Below are 19,943 nucleotides of genomic sequence, written 5' to 3'. Positions count from 1 at the left end.
ATCCAAACGCACGGCACGTAGCTTCATTTAGCAATGCAACGGGTGGCGTCTAGATGTATCTATAGTCTATGACTTTTTACATATTTTTTCCGATATGCAAAATTATAGTATTTTGGGCGTACTATACCGGTTTTATATCGCACATAGTACGCAGACCACAATTATAGTACAAATACTATAATTATAGTACGGTTGGCAACACTGCATTTGGCCATAAAGCATAGACTACATTTTATGTATAGCACCCAACGCTGACAAAACTAAAAAGGTAAAAAAACCTCGACTTTGATTTGAAACGGAACATCTTAAATTTGTAGCCAATAATATTAAGAATTCGTTGGATTTATTTTCACAAACAACTAAAGAATACGCATAATGTAATTTTTCCAGAAATATTATAATTACTGGATTGAGTGACCAAAATATGGCAACACTTAAATAGAAGATGACAAATACGTCGTATATTAGTCTATTGTCTATGATTTCCGTCTGTCAGTTTGACATACCGAAAAAAACAGAAGTACCTACCACTGTAGGCGGTTTTATAAATTTACATACAATTTTACTAATTTAATTACTACAGTCTAATACCTAAGAATTTGAAATGTCAATTTTTTAATAAATTTACCTGTTCATTCGCTTTTCACAATCATGGTTTCTTCGAAGGTAAGAACCGACTTAAACATTGACATTATTATCCTTGAACTGATAGACTAAAAAAAGACTTCCATAACAATTAAAATAAAATTAACTATTTTAGCTGCTTCAAGCGAATTCAGAATTAAATTAAAATGTGAATATTATACTGCGTATTTCAAAACTTTATATTATTTTTTAAAATACAGTTGGAGTTCATGGTTGAGCGAGTCAAGGATAAGGAAGCTTTTAAAAAGGCTCTTCTTCAAGAATCAACTGTGACCAAGGTTTTTATTTGTGCTAGTGTTATTATATTATTATATAAGTAGTCTAATAATACAGTGATGCGCACCATTAACCAAGGCCCACTATTATCTCGAGAAAATATCTCGACAAGTACCACCCAGGGATGTCAAATTGTTTAACTATCTCTTCCGAAAAGATATTTGCACGCCCTTTTCTATTTTTTGCAACACCTTCAGATTAACTCCAACGCCAACGGAAATTATTTACTGTTAAGTAATGTACCTAAATATTATTTTTCATAATGTCTCTTAACATATTTTTTTCATATTTCTTAGTACAAGATTGCAGACAAGACATTTCGGGTTTAATTCGACTTGTCAGTAAAACGAAAACTCTCCTGCCATTCGTCATTATATAACGTTTCACACTTAGACCCTTAAAGGGTTAATGTAATGATACATAGAGAGCGCCTATTTTTCCGCAAAATGAAGCCATGTTTGTTGCATATAACGCACAGTAGAACCTCGATTTTATTATTATCAACTTAACTATGAAATGTTATACCATCGTGTTGCTTCTCAGTACGGCTACAAAATTTAAACACAACATAGTTAACAATATTATGTTGTATTAAAATAACTAAAAAGAATTAAGTACCACTAACTTTATATATAACACAAAAACAATAAATTTCAGCAACACATGCTCGCAGTTGTTAAATGAATGTAATCAGTCAAATCCATTGTTACCGGCAACGTTTAGAAAGAATATTTAATTCAGCCATAGAAATTCTATCTTACTGTAACGCATAGTGCGGAGATATAAGCGTGCCAAATGCTTACTCGCACTTATGGTTCATTTTTGTTCAGGTCTCGGTTGCATTATAAAATTTATTATGATGTTGAATTATAAAAATAATTGTTTTGAACCTAACTTTTGAAAAATTATGATTAGAAAAATTACAGAATAGTCTTGGCCGATATGAATGATATGAAAAATCAGGACTTGTCACAGTGATTTGGAAACCCAGGTCTCGGACTATAATATTTGTACAGCAGTGTTTCTCACAGAAATTTTCTGGTGGTCTGCGAATTTTTGTCGTCCCAATGCCTATGCTAAATCTTGCACCTGCAAATATTTTGTGCATTGTGTTTTTGTTTTTAAAATAGATTAATGGTTTTACGTGACGAAATCAACTACGATCAGATGTTATTATACGTTAATATTTAAATTATGTTTTTATTTCTGCGTTATCGGTCCGCAAAACGTTTCTCCTATGTTCAATGGTCCGCAGGTGTATGAAGGTTACATCTATTTTTTTAATGAAAAATATGTCTATATTATGCCCAAAAGCAAAGTAATACACATTACAATATTTTTATATTGTTTTTATCAACCAGAATAATATTATTTTCATAAAATTCGTAGCAACCATTAAGTTGAAAATTAAAAATTCTTGATAAGCTTGCAGAACCACCGAAAAATATCTCGAGGGCTTCTTGTGTGCATCACTCGTCTAATAGGTACCTATATGATTTTCCACACAATCAAATTAAAGGAATTTAAGCTAATGGATTCCCCTCCATACATAAAATTTGATTGTCTATGCTTATTTTATAAATAGCTTATTATGTAGATATATTATATAATTATTATAGATATATTATTTTTTACGAGTTGACAGCCATTCACAGCAATTTATTTTATGATGTATACCGTTTTCTCAATTTCTATTCTAGGCTGAAATATTGGGAAATGAAGTGGTTATTATGGAAACTATGTTAGCTTGCGATGCAGCTGCCAGTCTACTAGAACGTTTGACAGGAGGCAGAGCTGTTCTCCAAGGTTTTGGAGGTATTACATATAGAAAATAATCGCCTAATGCAGCGTTTCCTGGTTTTAACATAGCCATAGTGGGTTGAGGCTTTTATACCTACATACAATTTTTCGCAAACCGGAAGTAACCAAAAACATTTGTCAAGCTCAAAGAATTTGGACTATAAATGGAAGGAGCCTTATACGTTATTTCTGTTATGACATTTGAAATTATGTCACACATTTCACAATTCCACAAATATATCACTCAGTTGCCGTTCCGATTTTTTTACTCACACAATGGCTGCCTATTTTTATGTTCATTGTGATTACTTACTTTGAGTGCAGCTATAAATGGTTTTACACTATTTTTAGAGAATTTTTTAAATAGATAAAGCTGAAGTGTAATATTATTCCCTGCTTATCTATTCGTCATTACGGATTTTCTTTTCATACATCCTATAAATTGACAAATAAATATCAGCAATGGTGTAAATTTCTCTGCAATGCGAAATCACTTACAGCTTACTTAATGGATCAGAGGTCCTTGTTTTTCTTCAATTTCATATGTTTAGGTTCCATCTATATATAAGGTTTTCTCAACATCTATAGTCTGGCCACCTTTTGCATTTTACCCACAATGTAATTCAGTGTTGCCAATACAAATAATATTATATATATAATTATAATAATAAAGGCTTATAGGCTCCCTTTTTATTAAGCATACTAGTATTATCTCTCTCTCTCCTCTCTATCTATCTCTTCCAAACAATTTTTGTGATAATATAATTTACAGAAGGTGGAACCGCTGTTGCAATGATGAATGGTGAAAAAGCTTGCGGAGTTGTACACTTATCAGGAACTTCTGATAAATTTCAAGGATTGGTAGACGGAACATTAGACGGTCTCCCACCTGGAGAGCACACTCTTCAAGTGCATGCAGCAGGCGATCTTTCTCAGGTATCGAATTTCTACCTTATGAATTTTATCAATATTTTTACTGCAACACCTTTATTCTTATTATCTTACCAGGTCTCATCTACGTGAAAATTATCCTTATATTCATTTATCTTCTGTTACTGATGAAACCGCGAATTGAAGTCATGAATTAAAAATTTTGTGCAGACATACAATAAATAAATTTACTTTTATTTAAAAAACGGGTTATTACTACTCTTCTGCAACATCTTCTTGGCTACGCTTCTAGGCGCTGTTGTCTACTAAATGGGAGGAGCTTATTAGTTTATAATGGACAAAATTGCACATGACAAAATTCTGCCGGTACACAAAAGAATTGTAGAACCTCAACTGGGATGACTCAAACATCCTGGAATTTTAACGGTAACAACGATACATAGCAAGTACATGGCAAATATCGGAGATCAAGTCTGCATATTTATTTGTGATAAAATAACTGACCTTTTCAGGAGGAAAGCTAAATTTCCCACACTGAAAAAAATTGGTCAACCATTTTTTGAAAACAACTGATATGCTAGAAATGGGAAGGAAAGCTAAAAAATGGTTGAATCTAAATTTTGAATGAAAATTTCTTTGGGGAAAAGCGTTTGGTCCCTTGCCATGTAACCCATTATTTAAAATATTTTCTTAGCTTTTTGGCACCTAATCATCAAAAGGTTCACCACCTCTGATATTGTATATCAATACATGATATTACTAAGTATAATTCTTTGTGTATGAAAATTACTAATCTATGGTTGTTTTTGCAGGGCTGTGATTCATTAGGACCGATATGGGACCCAATTGGAAAATTAGGCAAAATCAATGTTGGTGATAATGGGAGAGCAAGTTTCAAATTTACTGTTCCAAATTTACAGGTATAAATTATTTTCTTTGCAAAAAAACTCAACAATGGGACCAAAGATATAGCAGCAAACCTTCTCTAGAAGATGTAGTCTGAATATATGGAAATTAAACGGGGGAAAAGGGGACTACTAGAACTAATGTTTAAATTAGCTTTAAATCTTCTCACAGTGTAAATTACGGATTAGCAAACTTCACTTTATTAACGCGCGTCCTTCACAAACCATCAATATTCAACGTATTTTTAGATTTACTTTAGATAACAGATATTGTCAAGATATATCTTGATTTAGTTAGGATGGCATTGTTTTATTAATTACTTACTAAATTGCATTGAATTATTTTGTCGATCATAAAAAATAGTTTTAGAAGTTTAAAGCTTCGATTTTTCACTTATTATTTATTTTTAATAAAAAAAACTGTAGCCTTGTCCTGTAATATCAAAAGTTCATAAGGGTCCCTCTTAGTTTTGGTCAGTCGTTATTTCAGTAAAATATTTTACCAACATTATGTCTTTCAGATCAATCAAATTTTGGGACGCTCACTTGCTGTAGCATCACAGGATCAAAACAAAAGGTAAATCTGTAATTAGTTTAATTTGGTGTGCGTATTTACTAGCAATATTATGCCGAAAGATGTTTTTTCATTGATCGATTTTGTAATCGTAGTTTGAATGTAGTAAATTATTGTGATGTTTAAATTTCCAGATTTGCCTGTGGTATAATTGCCCGATCGGCCGGCCTGTTTCAAAATAGCAAGAAAATTTGTGCCTGTGATGGAATAACTCTATGGGATGAAAGAGATGTACCGGCAGCTGGTCAAGGTCGTCGCCAACTGAAAGTGGAACCAAAATAAATTATAATTCTTTTCTTATGGAGTAAGAATCTGTTATAATAAGTGTATAATAACTACATATTATATTTTCTTAAAATTTTCGGCTAAGGGAGTTTTTATTTTACATTCCTTGAATTGAAATATACATATAGACAAAATTGAAGAACACATATTATAATTTGGAACTGTAAAAAAACTATAGAGCCAGTTTATTATTACAATTATTTAGTATGTACCTAATCGATTAAAATAAATGTCTTTTCATAAAAATGTCTTTCGTTTAATTGAGATATTATGTGTTCCTACTGTATTAAGGAATACAGTTCAATGAAACCAATATTGTTGTAAACACATTTGTTCATAAAATTAATTTCCATCAAGTATATCTGAGTAGCTTGGTATCAAAGTCAAACAAACGCCACCTCCTACTAAATTCATGTTTTAATAAAATTGATTATGATAGTGCAAGTCACGCTCCTTTCAAAAAATCCATGAAAAGTAACGGTCGTTTTCATGTAGATTTTCGAGTTTAAAGTTTGTATGTAATATCGAAAACGGATACTTGACATCCATGTTCGCGACGCTGCGGACATGTGCACGTTGACCAATCGCTAAGCTCTAAATCTACTTAAAATGTCATGACTGCCGGGCTTGCGGCTATGTGCCAATGTCATTCTAAATTAGAGGATACAGATTTTTTTAAATAAAGATGTTTTCTAATTGTTTTAAAGGATTAAGGGGCGGCTGAAGAGCTCGGTATTCAAATATAATTTAGTATGAAATCGACCTCGGCGTCTCGGCACGTTAATTTAAATCGATCTTTTGGCAAAAATCACTAATCATCGGAGATTTTATTTAAAAAAAAAACATTATTATTAGTATTATTACTATTGTCGACCTTCTACATTATTATTATTGTGGACAATCTTACATTATTATTTGATAAACACCACCTGCACTTGTCCGCTGATCAGAAAACAGGGCTGTCAAAATAATATAATATTTGTAAAATGTTAATTTCATCATAGTTTTTAATCAAACCTGTGCAAGTACATACTGATAACTTGGGTGGATATCGTGGCAAACATACTATTGATATATCTACGGGTATATTATTATTATAACCCAATTCAAATTGAACATAGGTTGATACTCAAATACTATTATAGTATCTTTATGATTTCGAGAAAATAATACGATGGAATATATTATATAATCCATTTTGGTTGCCAGTTTTTACTGCGATGAATCACTGTGTTCCTTACTGTCTTTTTTTATTCGTAGGTTTGTTTACTATGTACACCGAGAAATTTCCATTAATAATATCGGAAATGAGTTGGAATATAATGCAACCAAAACTGGAAAAATTCTATTATGGGTGTTTACTTTTTGAATTAGTTGACCCCAGAAAAACAGGTACAGCCACTACGTGAACCACAGTGGATATTATGCCGGGTCCAAATTGGCAACATGTTGCCGGCAACCTCGTTAAATTTTACGATAAGTATGATAATTATCGTAAAAATTTTTAAGCCATTATGATAATTATCGTAAAATTTATCGAGGTTGTCGCGCGACATTGTTTTGCGCCAGTGTGGACCCGGCATTAGATGCACAAAACTTAAATAAAATATATTATAAATTAAATTTAAAAAGTACAATATAATTAATTGCGTCGGCAGCCCTGTCAGACACTTTTTCTAGTGACAGTCATTTTTTATAGTCATTTTTTATATGCCCGCCAGTCCGATGGATTAATAAAAAAATAATGTGTCTAGTGACTGTATGTCAATAATTATTTTTAGGCACTCTTAATATAATATATAATTTCGCCCATTGGCTTTACCTACCACTTGTTTCACTAGTATAAAAGTGAAGTTGCGCAGGCAATAAAAAGTCACTTTCTTTTTATAGGCAGACAGTAAATTCTACGTTTTAAAAAATATGCATTAGAATTAAACAATACCTATTATTTTTAATATGTAGGTCCTAAACATTACAAATAAGCACTATTCATTAGTAATGTTTTTTGGATAGCACATGAAATAAAAATGTAGGTTGATATGTATGTCAACATCCTTCGTATGTTTAGTTCTCAGACAATTTCAGGTTAAAAAGTTATTAATATATTATTAAGTTTATATCGTGGCCAACACATAATCAAAAAAGTTATCATATCCATCATATCAGTTGCAATACTTCCCACCAAAGAACTGATAAACATATTGAATTTAGTAACATTAAATGTTATTAGTAAATTTATTAGAAAATAAATTTTATTAGAAAGTACTATTTTTTGGTCACCCCATAGCTTCACTTCACTTGTAGGGAGTTTATTGAGACAAACATTGGCGGCAACCTTTTTATATTAACTAGTAGACCAGTTATTATGGACCACATGTAAAAAAATCATATTTTCAATTCTCAAGGCCGATTCTGTAGAGCGTCCTCTTAATATTTTTAGTTATCTGAAATGGACTCAAGTAATGTTTGAAAGTGTGTAGCTGATCCCAGCGAGTGGAAAAGAGCCATAGAAAAGACATTAAAGTAAGAGCTGTCAGAATACTACTACCAAACTTTTTCGATCACAATGCATAATATTTTTCTAAGGCGATTTATTATAAAAATTTGATGTGCCAAGCTTAATTTCATGGTTTTATAAGACTAATAAATATGCCTCTATTAATATTTTGGCACGTTTGATTGTTATTTCTATGGATGTTTCATTTTTTTAGACATTTTAAGCATATACTCTATATTATATAACACCTCCATATCAATCCTATAAAAGCCGAAAGGGTGGTTCAATAAAAAAGAAACTTGTTTAAAATCATGGTTTCTTATTGAATAAAGCACCAAAATTTCTTCATTTCCAAAGTGTGGTCTTTTATCATAATAATATTATGGTAAAAGGTGAAACACCTTATAATTGTGACATCGCAAGAGAACAACAAATTCTGAAAAATAATAAAATCTCCGGAATTAAATCCAGGCCCAAGTACAATAGGGATAAAACTTAATGAAAACAAAATAACAGATGTAAATGCTCTACTTTCAAAACACTAGACTTGAATGAATTGACTCTGCATTGGTCATTAAGACTATTATTGAAAATAATAATAATTTTTCAATCGATGGATAGCAATGTCCTGAAAATAGCCATGCGTGTGAATGCTTTGAAGAGATAAATAATTTAGAAACTATTGATGCTTTAGCGTTTAGATGAAGGCAGCTTGGAACTTGTGGGAGTCAAATTATTATCTTCATAATTTTAAAACATTTCATATTTTCTTATTTTTTCAATAAAAAAAAATTTGAACTACCCTGAAATTTTAATAAAAAAAATTATACTTTGTATCAATAGTGGACACTTTCAGACCTGTCCATATCACCAATGGACAAACGCCAAAGTTTATCACATGTATTTTTGAACGATTATATTCGATATGTATTTACAAAATTGATATGTTGGATCTAACTCATTTAATGTGCTTCTGTACCTCCAAATATTTTTCACGTTTTTTTTGTCTATATATTATGCTTCATTATATTGTATGAAATAAAAAATCCGCTCTCCTGTAAAAATTAATAGATGGCTTATGTCCTACTTTGATACTCAGGTACTCCGTTCTCTATCATTGGATATTCCTCGAGTGACTGACATTTCCAACTACCCACCGATCAAATCACTAAATCAGTAAAAAACTCAAGAATAGATGAGAATCAATGCGAACAAAATCAACATTTTGAAAAAACACAGCACCTGCCTTGATCCAGATTTCCTCCTGATTAGCAACGAGAAAAACATCAAGAATGCAACAGCTTTAAATACCTAAGAGTACACATCACAGGAGAAGGCATTTTGCTAAGAGAGCTCGCTATCTTAATGTGAATTGCTGGAGCAACATTCATTTATTCAACTTGATGCGGATTGTCTGGAAAACAAAAGGAATAGTGCAGAATAAATGGTGATGCTTGTTACTGAAAACTCTATTCCTCAAATTCTATTTTTTCTTTCACTATTACTTCAAAATTTTATTTTTTTTCCTTCAAAAATGTTTTCAATCATACCTCTATCACTTTAGCTTTTGCGAATGATTCTCGTGGAACTTCTGACAGTTCTGACACAGCTCTCGGAACCCTAGGGTCATAGATACAGACCTACAAACTTATCTGTAGAATGGCCAAAAATGGAACTACAAACTACCATAGGACGCCATATTGAAAATGTCATTCGAGTGTCAGATTTTGTCCGGTTATGAGTCTTGATCGGGTAGTTTTCGACAGTGGCTCCCCCATCCCATTCATCAGATAAGTTTGTAGGTCTGTTATACACAGGTTTCCATAGACCCACGGTTGGTAATCATTTTCAACCTGGAAAGCCGCTCCTTCTATCTTCCAGCTCCTGACATCCATATAATCTTCCTGAAATTATTTTTGAAACCAGTTGCTACAATATTGGAGAGAATAAACAGGTTCAACAATGGGATACATTATTGTGATCATGCCTCAGTACGATGTAGGTATTCAAATTTTCTGGGGTTTTTTTTAAACAGCTTGCAGTGTCACACTCATAGACTAATTAATATATTATGCATTCTGCACTGTTTGAATACCACTGGATTAAACTATTCAACCTGAAATAATATTAGAAAAAAGTTTATTCAATTTTGCAGAATTTTGACAATTCAGAGTGCGCCACTGTTGGTTATGAGATTGATTTTTAGGTAGTTTAATCAGTCGACCGGATGTTCTTTTCTTGCTTCATTTTATTTTATTTTGCTTTCATCTCTATAGTATCTTTTGTTCATTCTTTATTCAAACATACAGTTTCATAGATAATATTAGAAAGCAGAGCAACCAAGGAATTTTGTTTATGTTGGTAGTCATGATTAGTTTATTACATAGAAGTAGGCAACACTATCGCTTAGTTCGTCACAAGTAGCCAGACAAAATGGCTACGAACGACTCGAAAGCGCCTATACGGCAAGTAAAAAGAGTGCAATTCGGAATATTAGCTCCTGATGAAATCGTAAGTTATCTAAAAATGACGTGCCGCCATAAAGCTATACGTTTGTTATGCCTAAATTATCTGGTTATTCGTAGATAAGTGATTTTCAATACCACTATGCTATGGAACGAATCCCATGAGAATGTTTACGCAGTATGGAAAACTAATAAAAGTTGTCCATGAGAGTTTACCAATGTCACTTATTTTGTAATAATTCAAAACTGTTGATCACTTTCATTATCAATGGATTTTTCAGGTCTCTTGTTGCCCTTTTCCCTTTGCTTACCGAAATATTTATAGGAGGACGCATTGCGTTCTATGCTTATCTTGTTTATGTGTATTACTCGTTGAAATTAAATTAGCAATCATTATTACGTACGGATGATGACATATTTACTTTTCCATGGGATATTAATTAAATCTTATTATTATACCTTCGGGATGTAGGTATATCTTTTTATTGTCAGTTTTATATTATATTGAATTACGGTACACAGAATTACTCCGTTATCCATTGTAGCTGCTTGGCTTACCTATTTACTGATTTGTTGTACCTATGGGCTATTTGGCGGTAAAGTCATAATACTATTATTATTTAAACAGCTGAAAATTACGATGCACAAGTATTTTGAAGTGAATTTGAAATCAATGAATGCCATTTCCACTGGTAGTTTTTACATGTCAGTATTTTGGTATAGATTAAAAATGCCTATTGATGAGAATGAGACAGACACATAATATTTCAATAATGATTGAATTTGTATGTGGACCGTCTTTTGTATTAAAGGTTCAATAAACATAATATCTTTGAAAATGAGCTATTTACACATGCCAGACTATAAGGCTGATTTTCCAGTCACGCTGACCGTCGGTGCTGACGACGATGCGTAGCTGCTCGGCGCTGACTGTCAGCCCAGACTTGTTTTAGTCTCGTGCGGATCACCACGAAATACAGTCGGCGAAATGCTTGTCATAATTGTTGCCGTATATTACTCATGGAAAAAAACGACAACAGCTCATTTTGACTACTCATCGTAATGTACGCTTAGCGTGACACCGCAACGCTCATTGCTAGTGAAGGCGCATCAGCGCTGCGTAGGCAGTGGGGCTGACTCACGGTGCGTACGGTCGGCGCCGACACTACTCAGCGCTGAGCAATCAGTATTATTAGGAAACACTACATTGTGCTATTACATATTCGCCGATCAGCACGGACGGTCAGCGTGACTTGGAAAATCAGCCTAAGAAGAGATATGCGAAAGCCAGTTGCCATAAAATAAGACTTTGAAGGCAGTTTTGTTGTATGACCTCATGATAGTCAGGCCATTAAACACAAGATACTCAAAGCCCCATGAATGTCATCAAATATTACCAATATTGAATTCGCGTTTCGTTTAAGTGACAAACTTTAATGTATAATATTCTTTATGGCGTGTTAAAATTTATCCTAAATTTAAAACAAACAGTCTCATGATATCGCAAGTTTGATACGTTAGTTGAAGCGCAATTTGATCATTGATAGCTTTGATTATTAATAAATTGATGGTCTTATGCATTATGACAGTTATATCTGTCATTTCTGTAATAAATTAACTGGAAAATTCTCCTTACTGTGTTGGTCAAAAATGGAATAGATATCTCTAAAACTAGAATATTATGTAAAATGTCAATACCAGTGACACATCAAATTCTGTACTGTCCGCGAATGTGTTACAAAGCTGATTAAAAAACATCCAAATGCATGAAAATAGGTATTACAACATTTTTATTTTCCAGCGCCGCATGTCCGTCACAGAGGGCGGTATCCGCTTCCCGGAAACGATGGAAGGCGGCCGCCCCAAATTGGGAGGCCTCATGGACCCCCGCCAGGGTGTGATTGACCGCAATTCTCGCTGCCAGACATGCGCCGGAAACATGACAGAGTGTCCTGGACACTTTGGACACATCGATTTGGCCAAGCCAGTATTTCACATCGGTTTTATTACGAAGACGATCAAAATTCTTCGTTGCGTTTGCTTTTATTGCTCCAAGCTATTAGTCAGTCCTGTAAGTATTATGATAATATGATATTAAAATGTTTTTAAATTCATATCAAAATTTTATTTAGTCATAATATTTCAAAATAATGCAATCGAAGGAATGCCTAATGATTTAAGTACTTATGTATTAAAATCAATAAAATTATTTATTTCTTGTTATGTTTTTAGACAAATCCCAAAATCAAAGAAGTCGTCATGAAATCAAAAGGACAGCCTAGAAAGAGACTTTCTTATGTGTACGATTTGTGCAAAGGCAAACATATATGTGAGGGAGGCGAGGACATGGACATAGGAGCCGAAGGGGCGCCAGAGGAAGGCGCAAAGAAAGGTGCCACTGGACACGGAGGGTGTGGTCATTACCAGCCGAGCATTCGCCGCGCTGGCCTCGATATGACCGCTGAATGGAAACATGTAAATGAAGATTCCCAAGAGAAAAAGATAGTCATAACTGCTGAAAGAGTATGGGAAATTTTAAAACACATCACAGGTGATTTTCACTGACATATTTCTAAAATTAACTTTACCATTTTAGCTACTGTGAAGATTACACAAAGTATACTTGAAATACAACAGTACTAAAAAATCCATTCAATTGGCATGGCTCATATAAATACACCCGCACTGACGCACCGCATGTCATGGAATTTGACAGGTTAAAATATGTATGGATGATTAAATTAATACATACATAAAAGCCAAATAAAATGAATTTCAATGATGATTGACATCTGTGATAAAAATGCGAAACAAAATAGAGCGAATTTATTTTGTCGGCAAAGTTGCATGTGTTTAAACACGCTTATCTGGTGTGTGCAGTTTGCTTGCTTGTCATGCTTGGCTACTATGGCACGCCACGGTGGAGGGAGCTATAGATAAAATTTTAAGATCTGCGATTATAATTATACTGAAATGCCAGTCATAAAACTATATTCATATTTCATGCGTATTTGTTATAATCTCGTATCCTGTTTTCAGATGAAGAGTGTTTCATTCTTGGGATGGATCCTAAATTTGCTCGGCCCGATTGGATGATAATCACGGTGATGCCAGTGCCTCCTCTATCAGTGCGTCCTGCTGTCGTCATGTTTGGGGCAGCCAAAAATCAAGACGACTTGACTCACAAACTGTCTGATATTATTAAAGCCAACAATGAACTCATCCGTAACGAGCAGGCAGGTGCAGCAGCTCATGTCATCCAGGAGAATATTAAGATGCTCCAGTTCCACGTGGCCACTTTTGTGGACAATGATATGCCAGGTATGCCGAGGGCCATGCAGAAGTCAGGAAAACCCCTCAAGGCAGTTAAGGCTCGCCTCAAGGGAAAAGAAGGCCGCATCAGAGGAAACCTCATGGGGAAGCGTGTGGACTTCTCCGCCCGCACTGTCATCACTCCGGATCCCAATCTGCGTATCGACCAGGTCGGAGTGCCGAGGTCGATTGCACAGAATCTTACCTTCCCTGAATTGGTGACCCCGTTCAACATTGATCGGATGCAGGAACTAGTCCGGCGCGGAAACTCACAATACCCTGGTGCTAAGTACATCGTCCGTGACAATGGGGAAAGGATCGATTTGCGCTTCCACCCCAAGCCCTCTGACCTCCACCTGCAGTGTGGCTATAGGGTGGAGCGCCATCTCAGAGACGATGATCTCGTCATCTTCAACCGGCAGCCTACCCTGCACAAGATGAGTATGATGGGCCATCGTGTCAAGGTCCTTCCGTGGTCCACCTTCCGGATGAACCTCAGTTGTACGTCACCCTACAATGCGGACTTCGACGGTGACGAGATGAACCTCCACGTCCCGCAGTCCATGGAGACGAGGGCCGAGGTGGAGAACATTCACATCACCCCCCGCCAGATCATCACCCCGCAGGCTAACAAGCCTGTTATGGGAATTGTGCAGGACACCCTGACCGCCGTCCGAAAGATGACCAAGCGGGATGTCTTCATTGAGCACGAGCAGATGATGAACATCCTCATGTTCTTGCCCACATGGAACGGGAAAGTGCCCCAGCCGTGCATCTTGAAGCCCAAGCCGCTGTGGACAGGCAAGCAGATATTCTCTCTCATCATCCCCGGGAATGTCAACATGATTCGCACACACTCCACCCACCCAGACGATGAGGACGAGGGCCCCTATAAGTGGATCTCTCCGGGGGACACCAAGGTCATGGTGGAGCATGGTGAGCTCATCATGGGTATTCTCTGCAAGAAAACGCTGGGAACATCTGCTGGGTCCTTGCTCCACATCTGTATGCTGGAGCTGGGTCATGAGACAGCTGGCCGCTTCTACGGAAACATCCAGACTGTCATCAATCACTGGCTGTTGCTGGACGGTCATTCTATAGGAATCGGGGATACCATTGCTGATCCCCAGACTTACCGGGAAATTCAGCGAGCCATCAAGAAGGCCAAGGAAGATGTAATAGAGGTCATCCAGAAGGCTCACAACATGGAGCTCGAGCCCACCCCTGGTAACACCCTGCGTCAGACTTTCGAGAATCAAGTGAATCGCATCCTTAACGACGCTCGTGACAAGACTGGAGGTTCTGCCAAGAAATCTCTCACCGAGTACAATAACCTGAAGGCTATGGTGGTGTCTGGTTCCAAAGGGTCCAACATTAATATCTCTCAGGTCATCGCTTGTGTAGGCCAGCAGAACGTGGAGGGCAAGCGCATCCCCTTTGGATTCAGGAAAAGGACCCTTCCTCACTTCATCAAGGACGACTACGGCCCTGAGTCCAGGGGCTTCGTAGAGAACTCGTACCTCGCCGGTCTCACCCCGTCTGAGTTCTACTTTCACGCTATGGGAGGGAGGGAGGGTCTCATTGATACTGCCGTCAAAACAGCCGAAACCGGTTACATTCAGCGGAGGTTGATAAAGGCCATGGAGTCCGTGATGGTGCACTACGATGGCACCGTCCGCAACTCCGTTGGCCAGCTGATCCAGCTCAGATATGGGGAAGACGGCCTTTGCGGGGAGACTGTCGAGTTTCAGAATCTACCCACCGTCAAGCTATCCAACAAAGCTTTCGAAAAGAAGTTCAAGTTTGATCCATCTAATGAGAGGTATCTACGGCGCATATTCAGCGAAGATATCATCAAAGAGCTAACTGAGTCTGGGTACGTCATCGCTGATCTAGAGAGCGAATGGGAGCAACTCTGTAAAGATCGCGAGGCGCTCCGTCAGATATTCCCCGGCGGAGAATCCAAAGTTGTCCTGCCCTGCAATCTGCAGAGGATGATTTGGAATGTCCAAAAGATTTTCCACATCAACAAGCGCCTACCGACAGACCTCAGCCCCATCAAGGTCATCCAGGGGGTTAGAGATCTCCTCACCAAATGCATCATCGTGGCCGGAAATGATCGACTCTCAAAACAAGCCAACGAGAATGCCACTCTGCTGTTCCAGTGCCTGGTGCGGTCCACCCTATGCACCAAGTATGTGTCAGAAGAGTTCAGACTGTCCACTGAGGCCTTTGAGTGGCTCATTGGGGAGATAGAGACCCGGTTTCAGCAGGCTCAGTGTAATCCTGGAGAGATGGTGGGGGCCCTTGCTGCCCAGTCGCTCGGAGAGCCTGCCACTCAGATGACATTAAACACTTTCCATTTTGCTGGTGTGTCATCGAAAAATGTAACCCTTGGGGTGCCCCGATTGAAAGAAATTATCAATATTTCCAAGAAGCCGAAGGCTCCCTCTCTAACCGTATTCTTAACAGGAGGTGCCGCACGTGATGCCGAAAAGGCGAAAAATGTCCTATGTCGTCTTGAGCACACCACACTGCGCAAGGTGACAGCGAACACCGCCATCTACTACGATCCAGATCCGCAGAATACCGTCATTGCCGAAGATCAAGAGTTTGTGAACGTCTATTATGAGATGCCCGATTTCGATCCCACCAAGATTTCACCTTGGTTGCTACGTATTGAATTGGATCGCAAGAGGATGACCGACAAGAAGTTGACCATGGAACAGATTGCGGAGAAAATTAACGCCGGCTTCGGAGACGATCTCAATTGCATCTTTAACGATGACAACGCTGAAAAACTCGTCCTGCGAATCAGAATCATGAACAGCGAAGAGAATAAATTTCAGGACAATGATGAAGAGACCGTGGACAAGATGGAAGATGACATGTTCCTACGCTGCATTGAGGCCAACATGCTGTCAGACATGACACTGCAAGGAATCGAGGCCATAGGAAAGGTGTACATGCATCTGCCACAGACAGACAGCAAGAAGCGGATTGTCATCACCGACTCAGGAGAGTTTAAAGCCATCGCTGAATGGTTACTCGAGACTGACGGAACCTCCATGATGAAAGTTCTCTCAGAGCGTGATGTAGACCCCGTCAGGACATTTAGTAATGACATTTGTGAGATATTCCAAGTGCTCGGAATAGAGGCCGTCCGGAAGTCAGTCGAGAAAGAGATGAACACTGTTCTTAATTTCTATGGCCTGTACGTAAACTATCGTCATCTCGCTCTGTTGTGTGACGTCATGACTGCAAAGGGTCACTTGATGGCCATCACCCGTCACGGAATTAACAGGCAGGACACCGGAGCCCTCATGAGGTGCTCCTTCGAGGAAACTGTCGACGTGCTGATGGACGCCGCCAGTCACGCCGAGGTCGATCCCATGAGAGGAGTATCTGAGAACATTATTATGGGTCAGTTGCCGCGAATGGGGACAGGTAAATACACATACTTAATATTTTATTCATTCATGTACAATACAAAAATATAAAATTTATCACCCTTGCATAATTGGAATAATATTGTGAAATACCGTATAACTCAAGTGTAAAAATGCTACCATGTCCTTCCTATACATTCACAAATATTGTTATATCATGTCCAATGTGTTGATCGATAGATTTTGGTCGATTGCACGGCCCGGCCCATAGGAATTAGTCATGAAAATGTAAAAAGCATGTACATGCACAAGAACAATATGATTTCAATCAGATTTTGAAGGGGAACCAGTAATCATTTTTATTTCTTTAACCAGCTTTCATAAAAGTCGTTTTCAACTTAAGCATGACCTCATCGTATGACTCGATTCGTATTACACCACCCACAGCCTGCCGCAGGAGTGCGAGAAAGAGATAATGTGCATTCCCGCGCTTTAAACTGAGGTGTAGTTTCCCTTCACCTTCGTACAGCATGTTCATTGCACAGCTGAATAGTTTGACAATAGATCCAATGAGTGCCGAAAAGATCAAAACTTATCATTTTCACAATGAATGGGAAATTAAGTAATTTTTTGTGATGGTGGAAACAGTTGTTTAATTATTGTCCTTGCCCAAATATAATACATTTGTTCAAGTTGTACAATGGCAATGTGAGAGTGGATACTGGATCACAGCCTGCTTGAAGTTGGACCTGCCTGTTATATCAGATAATAGAGCAATATTACATAATTATTTGTTTTACACTAAACAAATTCAAGGTGTACTACCATTTGTCGTAGCATGTTCCTTTTGCATAATGCTAAAAATATTTTGAAAACCGATTCAAAACTTCTCGATCTCATTAATTAGGGTTAATATTATGTATAATGGGTAAAGTCAATCTAAAATTTATTGCTTTGGATTTGTGATTAATACTGTGTTTTACTAGGTTGTTTTGATCTCCTGCTGGATGCTGAGAAATGCAAGTACGGAATGGAAATGGGAGGAATGGGTGTAGGAGCCGGCATGGGGGCCACCATGTTCTTTGGAACGCCTTCTCTCACACCTCACAGTCCATGGAACGCTCAGGGAACTCCCGCCTATGGCACAGGAGCCAGCGTGTGGTCACCGGCTCAATGTAAGTGTTGTCATTCAATCATTTTTTACCATGATATATCTTTATTTGAATTAAAACTGAAGTGTTTGACTACAATTTCAATAGTTTACAGGTGTCTCTTTTCCTTCATGTAATAATTTATTTTTAATTACAGTCAGCAGCAATATGACTCCGGGTGGGCCATCATTTTCTCCTTCAGGAGCTTCGGACGCATCGGGAATGTCTCCGGCATACAGCACTTGGTCTCCGCAGCCTGGCTCCCCTGGTTCTCCCGGTCCAGCCATGTCGATGTACATTCCCTCCCCTGCGGGAGCCTCTCCTCACTATTCTCCCACCAGCCCCAGCCCTCATTTTGCACCTGCGTCTCCCAGTCTCACTCCCACATCTCCGAACTGCACCCCGACCAGTCCCGTGTACTCCTCGACTTCCCCTAATTACTCTCCAGCCTCTCCCAATTATTCCCCGGCTTCTCCCGGGTACTCCCCCGCCTCTCCTCACCATTCTTCGACATCACCACTTTATTCTCCAACTTCCCCTGGATACTCCCCGTCCTCTCACTATTCTCCTTCTAGCCCGTCATATTCGCCGACTTCTCCACGCTACTCTCCTGCATCGTCCAATTACCCGGCGGCCTCTCCGAGCTATTCCCCCACGAGTCCCGCATATTCCCCCGCCAGTCCCGCATACCCCGCGGCCTCTCCAAGTTACTCACCCACCTCTCCCGGATACTCGCCCAACAGTCCGGCTTACAGTCCCACTTCTCCCAGCTACTCCCCTTCTTCTCCAAACTGTACTCCCGCATCTCCCTCTTACTCTCCGTCTAGCCCGTCTTACTCTCCCAGTTCTCCTCGTTATTCGCCAGCCTCGCCCAGCTGTTACTCACCTTCCTCTGCCAAGTATTCTCCCACCTCCCCCAAGTACTCTCCCACGTCACCCACTTCATTCGCCGGTGCCAGTCCTACTTATTCCCCGACCAGTCCGCAGTATTCCCCCACCAGCAACCAATATTCACCTTCCAGTCCTGCCTATTCGCCGTCTTCTCCGCAGCACGCCTCCGGCACTCACTACTCCCCTTCTTCCCCCAACTATTCACCCTCCTCACCGACCTATTCGCAATCTTCCCCCGCTTACTCACCGTCTTCCAGCAAATACTCCCCTACTTCCCCCAAATTTACCCCTACTTCCCCCAATTATTCTCCCTCTTCCCCAGCGTACTCTCCAACTCTCACTGGTCCTACCACTTATTCTCCCACTTCTCCTACATATTCACCTGCATCTCCCACTTATGACGATACTGACGATTAAGTCATGTAAATCTATATACTCTAACAAAATCAAAATAATGTCAGTCGGATGGATATTGTAAAAGTGATCTGTCATCTTTCTAATTCAGACCGCAAATGATAGTAATTAACCAAAATTAATGTTGAATGTTTTATTCTTTGCCGGTTCAAATGTTTTCAATTGGAAGAGAAGTATTTTTTTATATTATTGATAAGCTTATTCAAATTATAGTTGTAGGTATAATAATTTTATTTGTTCTATAAGATACCTTGTTTATCTTTTATAAAATTCTTTTCAACATTATATTGATTAGAACAATCCACAATGAATAAATAATAATTATATAGATAATATAATTAATAGTATAAGAGATTCCATCAAAAAAAAAAGATTGACATGGTTTGTCCAGTCCACTAGAGTCACTAGTCCGATACGAGTGCTCTTCGAATTCTATAGGTGTCTGTGT

At 38.0% G+C, this 19,943-nt stretch overlaps 2 protein-coding genes across 2 annotated transcripts; both read left to right on the top strand.

Annotated features, from left to right (window-relative positions):
* Positions 1 to 494: 494 nt before the first annotated feature.
* Ccs (Copper chaperone for superoxide dismutase) lies at positions 495 to 5,622 on the top strand. The gene is made up of 7 exons (XM_085946721.1): positions 495 to 666; positions 846 to 923; positions 2,622 to 2,736; positions 3,494 to 3,657; positions 4,425 to 4,532; positions 5,039 to 5,094; positions 5,226 to 5,622. Exons 1-7 carry the CDS (start codon positions 652 to 654, stop codon positions 5,371 to 5,373), a joined length of 684 nt encoding a protein of 227 aa, XP_085802847.1. The 5' UTR covers positions 495 to 651; the 3' UTR covers positions 5,374 to 5,622.
* Positions 5,623 to 10,256: 4,634 nt separating this feature from the next.
* On the top strand, positions 10,257 to 19,650 carry Polr2A (RNA polymerase II subunit RpII215). Its single transcript, XM_085947669.1, has 6 exons — positions 10,257 to 10,384; positions 12,140 to 12,409; positions 12,571 to 12,889; positions 13,378 to 17,097; positions 18,026 to 18,214; positions 18,348 to 19,650. The coding sequence occupies exons 1-6, from the start codon at positions 10,307 to 10,309 to the stop codon at positions 19,496 to 19,498; spliced, it is 5,727 nt and encodes a 1,908-aa protein (XP_085803795.1). The 5' UTR covers positions 10,257 to 10,306; the 3' UTR covers positions 19,499 to 19,650.
* The last annotated feature ends 293 nt before the right edge of the window (positions 19,651 to 19,943 follow it).

This window comes from Rhyacophila brunnea, unplaced genomic scaffold (assembly GCF_057557595.1).
Source record: "Rhyacophila brunnea isolate RB1 unplaced genomic scaffold, BYU_Rbru_1.0 scaffold_2, whole genome shotgun sequence".
Classification (NCBI taxonomy): Eukaryota; Metazoa; Arthropoda; class Insecta; order Trichoptera; family Rhyacophilidae; genus Rhyacophila; species Rhyacophila brunnea.
Note: the sequence above shows the minus strand (reverse complement) of the source record. Positions and strands in the feature narration are given on the sequence as shown.